At 44.6% G+C, this 10,749-nt stretch overlaps 1 protein-coding gene across 5 annotated transcripts in view; it reads left to right on the forward strand.

Annotated features, from left to right (window-relative positions):
* Window positions 1-5,189, forward strand: part of TMEM169 (transmembrane protein 169) — a 254,139-nt gene extending 248,950 nt beyond the window's left edge. For all 5 annotated transcript variants that reach the window (XM_050917160.1, XM_050917155.1, XM_050917157.1 and 2 more), the window contains one exon: window positions 271-5,189. In XM_050917160.1, the coding sequence (XP_050773117.1) occupies window positions 271-893 (623 nt within the window). In that variant the 3' untranslated portion in view covers window positions 894-5,189. The remainder of the gene's footprint in view (window positions 1-270) is intronic.
* Window positions 5,190-10,749: the final 5,560 nt, after the last annotated feature.

Raw genomic sequence — 10,749 nt, forward strand, 5'->3', positions numbered from 1 at the left:
CCAGTTCTTCCATTTACACAGCCTGACCAGTACAGAGCCTTCTGTACTCCTGCCATCTCAACCAGCGTCCCTAGGTAGCTTTCTTCCATTTTCCTGTGTGATCTGCCTGCCTGCATCTCTTAGCTTCCCTTGCCTTGCCTTTTTTAAAATTATTATTTACCATTATTTGAACTTTAACTGTATTGTCTAATGTCTTTGGGGATTTTCATGAAACGTGCTTCAAAAAAAATAGTTCTGTTAATGTTGATGCAATTTATCTCTCATTTGAAGGTGTCTGGAGCATGCCCTTAGACAGCCGATATGTTACTTTAACTGGAACTATCACAAGGGGGAAGAAGAAGGGCCAGATGGTGGACATCCATGTTACGCTAACAGACAAAGAGCTACAGGAGCTGGCTAAGTCAAAGGAGCCTCCAGAAGATGAGACACCGGAAGGGAAGACGACTTGCGACATTGGAATGGACAGGGGCCCCCATGTCCTACTCTGGAGCATCATCTGCCTTCCTGTCATCTTTGTAGTGTCCTTTGTGGTTTCCTTTTACTACGGGACCATCACTTGGTACAACATCTTCTTGGTGTACAACGAAGAGAAGACCTTCTGGCACAAGATCACCTTCTGCCCCTTACTGATTATCTTCTATCCTGTCATAATCATGGTCATGTCTTTCTTCCTAGGCTTGTATACGGCCGTTACCCAGATTGCATGGTCGTTCGGTGGCTGGTGGCATGCCGTGAGAGATACGGAGAAGGGATTCTGTGGCTGGTTGTGTAGCAAGCTGGGCCTAGAAGACTGTTCCCCATACAGCATTGTTGAGCTGCTAGATTCTGACAATATCTCAGGTAGTCTGTCTGGCAAAAGCACTGCACAGGGTGTTGAGACTTCAACAGTCTGAGGCTTTGTCCTGCCTGACTCTGACTTTCTTGATCACGTGTATTATGAATGGTGCACCAGACAAAGTACTACACTGACTTCTTTATCTTTGAGCACACACATAGAGAATGAAAACTTGGAAGTTGGTGGGGAGGAGGGGAGATTAAATGTGCACAGAGTACCAAAATGCCAACTGGGAGTCTGGCATTTGTAGTCAGGTGAAAATGCATGGTTATTTCATAGGGCTGCTTAGCTGATCTGTTTAATATTTGGTTTTAACAAATCACAGCTGTGTGTAATTGTGAGAAGATCCAGGTTTGTCGGGTTAAGGATGGAAGCTGTAAAGGTATGTTGAGATGAGCGGCAAAAGTCCCTCACTTCTGCAAAAGGCAGTTCTAGTTTTAGCGTGGAAAGGATGGACCATATCGTGAATGTAGACCTAGCTAAAGAAGTCTGTTCTCTGGTCAATCACTGTGCCCAACACCTGCTGAAATCAAGTGCTCATGTGGTGCTAGAGGCTAGACTGCAAAGTGCATGGTGTTACTTAGAAACCGGTATGTTGGGAAAGGTGTTTCACTCTTTCACACAAATGCAACAAACTTTACAGGTAGTCTGGCTGCTGCAGTGAAGAATGTGTAGTAGCTTGAAAGGCAACCTTGATACTGAACATCTGGTTTGGTGTGCAAGCAAAAGCTCAGGTATAAGCAGCATAAGAAAGAAGCATCTCCACTGAACAAGAACCAGGAGTTTGTACTTGTGAATGCAGTGTGTGTTTGTATGGAGCAGTAGCGCATGTATTTAGAGCTGCACAGATGATGTGTGCAGAGGGAAAGTTTCTACATAGATATGAGGCAACAGAATGGCTTATCTTGCTGTCCTGATACGGCAGTGAATCTGCTCGTTGAGAATGGGAGATCCTGAGCCTGCGTCATTTAGTATTAATGCAAAGTGCATTCGTCTCTCCAGCTGGAAATCCCACCCCCATTTCTTGACTCCATGTCTCCATACAGTTAATTATACTGAGTGGTGATGGACTTTAACCTTCATTTTAAGTCTGTCCCCTTCCCCCCATATTTCATTCTCATGGATGTTTTTCTTCCTTTGCATCACCTCCTGGAGGAACATTTTTAAGGCATTTAAAGACTGACACAGAAGTTCCCTTCTGATTCCTATCTTGACTGTCCAGTTTTGGACTGGGAAGGTGAGTGGTAGTTGAGTTACAGGTGTCCAAAAGATACTTGTAATTTATAAGTAGTCTGTGCACATACACCTCTGCAGCCGTGGTTTTCCACCTTTTTTCATTTCTAGACCTCCTAAAAAATGTTGAACGGAGGTGCAGACCCCTTTGGAAATCTTAGACATAGTCTGCGGACACCCAGGGGTCCGTGGGCCACAGGTTGAAAACCACTGCTCAACAGCAAAGTTGGTGCCCATGGAAGACCTGGAGCCTGAACCCTCTACTTCCGTATCCCCAAGGTCCAGACGTTAAAGGCAGCAACCGATCAATCTTTTCCTTCACTGCATCACTCCCAGCCTGGAAGGGCCCACCAGTCACATGCATGGAGATAAGTGATTCATAGTCTGTGTGCAATCTATTCAATCAATGTGGCCTTCATGGGTGTATGCACTTTTCACCCCTCCCAGAGGGCTTATCTGCTTTCATGGTGTGGTTGCTGAAAGCTTGTTTCTCACACAGTGGGTTTAGCTGGGACACTGACCTTCCCAGCATGGCTTGTTTAAAACTGTGTGTGTATTCTTGACCTCTTTCTTCTGCAGCTCACTGCTAGGTGTTGGCGACAGGCCGGATAGGATGCAAAGCAGCCTGCTTTAGGTACAGCTGTATTTCCACATCTGTGCTTTCTCCAGCTTCGCTCTTCTGAATCTGATGCCCAGAGAAATAAACAAACTACAGCACATTGGCTGGCGAAACAGCAAAACCCAATGTGTGCCAAAGCGATAGGGAACAAAATCCCTGGAGCAAAGAGATTAAAACCGGCCACAAGCAGAGCTTCTTGGCTTCCGTGAATAGCATCACATGTTAAAGAGAATCTCCTTGTCTCTTTTCACATCAGACTAATCTCAGTAGAATTTTACTCCTCCTGACACTGATTCCTTTTTCCAGTTAGTGGGGAACTGGGCACTAGTCAAACCCCTGCTTACGTTTATAGTTGTTGTGACAAGGAGTGGGATTCCGACTTGGAATTGTTTCTTGTAGGGTCATGGGAAATGAAGAGAATGCAGTTGGCTCCTTGGACTGACTGTACAAAAATCTAAACTGCTGGGCACACTTTTGTGCCCAACACCTGGGAAGCCCCTAAACATTTGGGAGATTTCTGAATATGTAGTGTCAGTGTCTTTTAAATCACGGTGGTATGTTCAACTCTGAAACGAATGCTTCTTAACTTGGAGAGAGTAGGTGTAATTATGGTAGGGAAGGGTAGCAGAAACTCTCTACCAAAGACATTTGAACCAACCCTGGACTGAAGCACAAATTGTCCCAATTTGTTTTTTTTGGCTTTATCTCTTCAGCCAAGGATTTCAAAGCACTGTGCGAACTTCTGTGAATCCTTGCATTGCCATTGCCAGGTGGGGGTGATATGCCTATTTTATACGTAGGGAACTGTGGTATGTAGGACGTGAGTGACTTGCTAGAGATCACCCAGCACCTCACTGCTCTAGCCATTAATGGAACACGTGAGTCCTGACTCCTAGTCTCCTCTAACAGATATGGTCCGTTTGCAATTGTCTGATACCCTTGTCTCACTTTTATTAGCAGCTTCTTAAAGACAGTGGGTCCTCTCTGGTAGGAAACAAACCTTTGAGACAATAGGCAATACCTTGCTCTCAGAAAATCACAAAACTATGCAGCATTGGGGCCAATTCAAGCAAAGGTGATGCCTCCCACAAAGCTGTTCTCCTAGGGCCTGACCTGACGCTTTTTCCTGTCTTCTGACATCAGTAATAAGTGCAAGAGGTAAGTGGCTGAGCCTTGGCAGTCTGTTTCAACTGGTCCAGGGCCACTGATCCATTCTGAAATACCCCACTCAGAAATGGCAGGTGCACAGCAGTCTGGAGTGGATGAGGAGCTTAAGTTGTACAAAGCTGGGAGAGGGTTAGTCATGTGAACTCTCCCTTATGGGATGCTGCCAGCCTCCTATCCTCCTTACAAGATGCACTAGGCTGAATCAGAAGGCTGTTTTGTTTATTTTGGGTCTGCTGCATATAGTTCGCAGTCAGTGCTGGGGGCGGGAAGGCAGGCAGGCATCATTGCAGGTGGAGAGGGAAGAGCAGAGCAGTTCAGCTACTATTCAAGTCAAACAGTGAATGCTCAGAGCTGAGTCAACAGCATAAAGGGCCCTTTAGCTCCCAGAAGGCTTGGATGGTAAATACTAGACACAACACAGCTTTGTACAGTGTCAGTTCTCTGCTCTTGGGTTCACTGTAAAGATTGCAAGCAACCTGCTGGAGAGGAACGGCTAAAATCAAATATGTGCCTCTTACTCCTACGTAAACCCAAAAGAGGGTCAGATGAACTGTCCTCTCCATACATACATTAGAGCTAGGCTGCTGGACATGCTGAAATTGCCCTCTGATGCGTCTTTAATGGGTTATATATGTAGTCTGTTTTCTACTTGGGTCTGTGCCTAGTCCTGTTGTCCTCAGTGGGCTGGTCCCCACTGACTTCATTGGGAGCAAGTCTGGACCCTGGGAGACTTCTGGTGCTATTTGTAATAGCTTTAGGACCTTTCTAAAACCAAAACACTAGACTGTTTTTTTTCCTCCCATCTACTTGCCTAGTGCTGCAAAGTATCTATAAGCTTAAGAACCTGATGTGATTGGAAAAGAAGCACAACTGCTTGCTGCATTCTTTCCCTTGCTGTTGAAAAGCTTATGAATATTTTTGCTTATGTGCCATTGCCAAACTGCAGGGATCCCCAGGAATCAGTCCCAACAGCTGAATGTGTCTCCGGCTGCCCCTGTTTTGATGTAGGCTTTAATGTAATGGAACAGTCTCTGTTGATTTTTTGGCTGTATTTTCCCCGTCCCATCCTGGCTGGACCGGTGGAGAGTAAAGATGCATCTGACTTTGGGAGAGTGACACGCTCACCTTCTTGCTTGACTTTGTATTTAAAAAAAATAATTACACAAGGCTATTGTTTTCTGTGCTGATGAATGATTATAAATTGTCTCTGTCCAGAGTCCAAATTTAATGCTGTGTCTGAAATTATTAACATGTCTTTGCATTGATCCATTCCTGTATGGAACCAAGACAGTCTCTGGGTGCTGACTTCCCCAGAGCTTTTACTTTTTATTAAACAAAAATGATCACTCTTTGATTTGCTTTTCCTTGCTGGTTGTCCACCGGGCTCAGAGCCAGCTTAAGTGCACCTCTCTCCAGGGCTGAGGCATTCACGTTCATGCTGTAGCCTGCCGCTCCTGCAGGGAGGTGGTATAAAGTTGTTTGTTTCAGTGACTCAAAGATGAGTGGCAAAGCAGAAAGAAAGCGTGTGCCCTTTACCGCTCCTTTGTGGTATCTAAAGACGGTGTGGGAGTGGGTGATTTCTCCATTTTGGAAATACCAACTCTTGACTTAGTTCTCTTTGCTGGAGGAAGTGGCAGGAGCCATCAGGTTAAAACTGAGTGGTTTTACTTGAGGAGAGAGGCAATAAGAAGGCACCGATCTTGGGCTGCATCTAAGCTGCAAGGGCAAATTTATTTTGAGAATCCAATTAAAAAACCCCCACACGTTTGGCAAAAGTCACAACAACAACAAAAAATCCAAATTATTCCAGAAAAGAAGTCTTCTGGCTGGAAATTGCAAACTTATTCACATTTCCTACCACCCTTTTGCACAGCCACACCGGTGATAGTTTTGTGGGTTAGCACTGGGTTATATAAACAAAGAACAAAATCAGGACAAACTTTGCTTTTGAATCTGAAGCAATTCTGGCAGCAATTCAAACAGTACTGCATATAGCTCCCCTCAGTTGCATTGCCTAACTCTCTGACTATATAAGGCTTCTTCCAATGCCCAAAACAGAAATAGAAACATATTAGGGTTTATATTGATGAAAGGCTATTTATAATAATTAAAGGCTAAAAAAAGGCTACTCTGGAAGCTGGCCATCATATCAAGCTGCATCAGATCCTAGAATATCTTACGGGGTGCACAAACTAGATAGCTGATCCTATAAAAAGTGCTTCCCCAATCTTCATCCTTCCAGCATAATTCCAATCAACTTCTAGTAGCTGGAAGAGAAGTGGGACTTCCAGAGTGGGTTCATCCATTCAGCTAGGAAAGAGATTCATACATGGCCTTGAAAATGCAGAGGTAGATGAAGAATCTCTCTCCCCCTTCCCTCAGCTATCTCACTCTCTCTGATTTGATGAATGTGGGACAAATTCCTCCTCTGTGAGGGTTAATTTGTGGCCCTAGTGAATGTGTGTATGCCTGCAGGCGTACTGTTGGTGGGGATGAGGATGGTGGGACACAGAGGATTTCATTTATGCTGAACCAAATGGAGAAGCTTGATGGCATTAATGATTTTAGCCAGGTTGCACAGAAAACCACGCAATGCGAAAGCATTTCCTAGGAAAGCAGTAACTGCACCTGGATTGCTAAAGGCAACAAACAATAACCTACTGCATAGACACAGGAATGCAAGAGAGCTACAACTTACCTGAGGGGGGAGGGATAGCTCAGTGGTTTGAGCATTGGCCTGCTAAATCCAGGGTTGTGAGCTCAATCCTTGAGCAGGCCACTTAGGGATCTGGGGCATAAATCAGTACTTGGTCCTGCTAGTGAAGGCAGGGGGCTGGACTCAATGACCTTTCAAGGTCCCTTCCAGTTCTAGGAGATTGGTACATCTCCAATTTTTATTATTATTTGATTGTGAAACTGAGAGCGTATAGAGAATAAGAGGTGTAGGATGGTGCTTCTTCAGCGATAATCTAGTTCTGGGTAACATATAGCACAATACTGGCCAATTCCCTGCCTCTAGGCAGAATGTAGCCCTGCTGTGCAAATTGCAGTGTACTTTGGCCCCATATGTATCTCTTTCTCACCTATTTACCTTGTCTGTTCTCCTTTATTCCAGATTCACCCAATCTATTTGCTATTCTTTTGGAAGGTTTCATTCCTCCAACCAACCTGGAGCCATGACAGTTGATAAACGAGCCCTCTTGACTCCCAGTCCTGCAACCCTATTGAAGCCACAGGGGCTACTCATGAATAAAAATCAGGTGCCAAATTGGTGGTAGCAATATAAATCATAGCGCAATCTGTTGGAGCAGATTTAAACATCTAACCCAGCAAAATCTACCTCAGGATGATTTTAATGCCAGGGACAGCTGTCAGGCTGCCACTAGCTTTACAATGAGTAATATTTTGTCTTTTGCAATACTAGAGTGAAAGTGTCTTTCATCATCTCCATTAGAAACTTTTTGTTAATCCAAGAATTTAGAATTTAGTCATAACAGTACTCTGAGCAGAAACCCGGTGTATCTGGGCTCTGCCACAGGGAATCTTTTAAAACTAGATTTTTAAGAAATGGGAAATCAAGAAAGGGCTGGGTTTGTTTTAAGTCTTGGGTACTTTTCTGCAGTTGTTGATTTTATAAATCCCTTTGCTAAACTTGGGATCCTACTACAAAAAATGTACTGGCTGGTGAGTATGTTACTAATCCTCTGCACAAGAGAAAAAGCTTGATCTGCTTAAATGTGATCATGTTGCCCTCCACGGGTTGGCCTACAAAGAGGAAAAACAACCTAATGTAAGCTACAGTGACATCCAAAAAAGTATGTTAAAAGATCTTTAAGGTTGCAAATCAAGAATAAAAAAGTCAGGAGATGCCAGGTTTAAGGTCAGGCTTACATCATCATAACTTGGAGGGTGGTCAAGATTTTCTCCCCCATGCATCATAGTGCCCTGGGCCTGCCGTAAGCTGCTTGCTTCACCATGTGAAATCTGGGGCAGACTCTCAGGTCATGTCTTCTGCAGGCCTTTGTAGTTAAAGCTCTGCCCTGTAAGAGGACCCATGCGGGTCTCCTAATATGATCTGATGTAACCTTTCTGTGGAAGGTTATTTATTTCAAAAAAGTTATTGGGCTCTGTCCTCCCAGACTTTAACACTCCCCACCCCATTTCCCCCCACCTCATCCTCCGCTGTGGAGTTCTGGCTGCAGGAACCCTTAGTCGGGATCTATATTATATTGTGTTGCTCCTGCAGGGAGAAAGGCAAAAGAGCTCTAGCTCTTCTCACACTGAACTCATTCACACTTGATGAGGGCTGCCAGGCCCAGCTGGGTCACAGCTGCAGCTCACTGGAGAATGCATTCCTTCTTAGAACAAAACAGAGAGGCTATTTTCCTTGCTCCCTTGGAAAGGGGCTGAATGAAGTCAAGCACTGGGCAGCCACCTCATAACTACTGCCTTAAGCTGTGTTTATTCAAGCCAGGCTTTGTTTTCTTGGGGTACCAAGAAAGGACCAAAGACAGAAATGAATGAGAGCACCTTCTGTTGAAGGTGACAAGAGATTAGGATTCCCAGTCCCTTTGTTGTAGGCAGGATTATCTGGATTGCCCTGGCTGCTGCTTCTGTGTAGATTTCACATGTTTATTATTTATATCTAGAGCCTGGCATTCTGTAAAATGAAAATAACCAATTAATCAAGTCTCTTTGGCAGGCATTATAAACAAAAACATTCCAGTTTCAATCCAGGCCCAAAATGCTCTGGCATCCCCAGATGGAGCCTATTAATCAATCCTGATGACTGCCTACAATGAGGCTCTGTGTAGGCTTGGGGGAGATGAGATCGAGAATTGAAGCTTGATTCAGAAGTGGTTAGAGAGGGTTTCTTTGGATGGTGTAAATAGACCCCCGAAGGCATGCAGCAAAGTGGTTTGGGTTAATTGTCTGTGTATTTCACTGAGATATTTATAAAATCACATGTATGCAAGGATGAACAGACAGTAACAAATGCCTACTGCAGAAGAAAGAAGATTACAAATGAGGGCAAGATGACATGGTTTCAACTTTTTAAATTGAGTCAATTTCACCAGCCTTTCAGCACATCTGAGCCAGAGCTCTGGGCCAATGCCTAGAACCAGGGTTCAGTCGGGAATGGAAGGAGATGGGTTCTGAGCCAACAGCCGGAAGAAGGGTTTTGGCCCAATGCCTGCAGCTAGATTCTTAGGTCAACTCTAGGGTTCTGGGGAACACTTAGGCCCTGGTTCAGAAAAAACACCGGGATATTGAGCAAATGCTGGAATTTCATCCTTTACTCTGGAACAGACTAACTGAAAATCAGGACCTCATTATCCTCTTTCAGATCCCTCCTTCAAACTCTCCTTTGCTGTGAGTCTACAAAAAGCTTGACAATGGTTAAGAGGCTGGTGCACTCAGACCCCTGTGGCTCATATGGACCAATATTGTCCCATTGTTTCCTTGTATTTCCCCATCTGTCTGTCTGCCTCCATCCGTTGTCTCTTCTCTTATGTTCTCAGGGCGATGAACCTGAGCAGTGAATGAATAAAGAAGGCAGTGTGTTGTTTCCCCCTATGCAGTTGTTCCCTGGGTTTTCTCTGCACCTGTGACATTTTTACTACACTGCCTAGCTACCCTGTATCTTTGGACAATGGGAGTGTGCTGGGTGAGGGAATCCCTTAAGCACCAGCATCCTCAGAGCAGGCTGACACAGGATTGGGGCATTGGTGGGTTTTGTTGGGAACTGTGTTCAGAGATCATTGGACAGAAAGACAAGGATGCCATATGTGATGGACATGGAATTGCTAGGTATTAATCTATGAATTAGTAACCATCTATGAAGACTGTATATGACCAGGCTAGTGAGGGAAGTGATTGTATACTGGGTTATTAGAATTTCCTTTATGACTGTATTGCTTTAATTTATTAGGGGTCTGTGGAGGGAGCAATACAGCAGATCTAGGTAAGGACACACCAGAACACAATTGAAAGACCACTGGTCAAGCTGTTAGCTTCAAGAATCTTGTCTCCAGTCCCCAGTAAGCTGCAAATTTTGTTTTGCTGAAGTTAGGCAGCTAGAGATCAAAAGAACACAAAAGAGCTAAAAAGTCTTTCTCATGGAACAAAAGGGAGTTACTTGTCAGCAAGGAGACAGGCAGTGACAGAGACTCTGTGGAGGGCATCTAAGCAGGGGGCCTTCCCAGAGCCAGGGAATCAATGGCTGAAGATGCAGACAGAATGTTTTATCGCCTTTAAGATATGTTTTTTTTTTTCTGAAATGCTTTCATTCTAAATCAGCGATACTTTCCTTTAAGGAGGCTGTGTGGTCACCGCTTGCCTCTGTCATTGCCGCAGAGGGGACAGAATGGCAGGGTCTGCACTGAAGTCAGATCTGGTGAGGTCAGTCAGATCTCATACACAGAGAACTGCAGCCTGGGCCCTGGTCTGAGAGTGGGAGAATCACCAGACTTCGCTCAGACTCCCTGGAGGACCCCACAGTGGGCGAGGGGACTGAGCTCATGGGGGCTCAGTTTAGGGGCTGGCTACAGCCCTGGCCCTCCTCCATTTCCCTTCTCCCCCTTTCCCTCTACACCTTCCCCCTTCATTCTCTCCTTCTCTCCCCCTTTCCCTCTACAGCAGGGATCGGCAACCTTTCAGAAGTGGTGTGTAAGTCTTCATTTATTCACTCTAATTTAAGGTTTTGTGTGCCAGTAATACATTTTAATGTTTTTAGAAGTTCTTTTATAAGTCTTTAATATATAACTAAACTGTTGTAGTATGTAAAGTAAATAAGGTTTTTAAAATGTTTAAGAAGCTTCATTTAAAATTAAATTAAAATGCAGAGCCCCCTGGACTGGTGGCCAGGACCCGGGCAGTGTGAGTGCCACTGAAA

Source organism: Gopherus flavomarginatus, chromosome 10, assembly GCF_025201925.1.
Source record: "Gopherus flavomarginatus isolate rGopFla2 chromosome 10, rGopFla2.mat.asm, whole genome shotgun sequence".
Classification (NCBI taxonomy): Eukaryota; Metazoa; Chordata; order Testudines; family Testudinidae; genus Gopherus; species Gopherus flavomarginatus.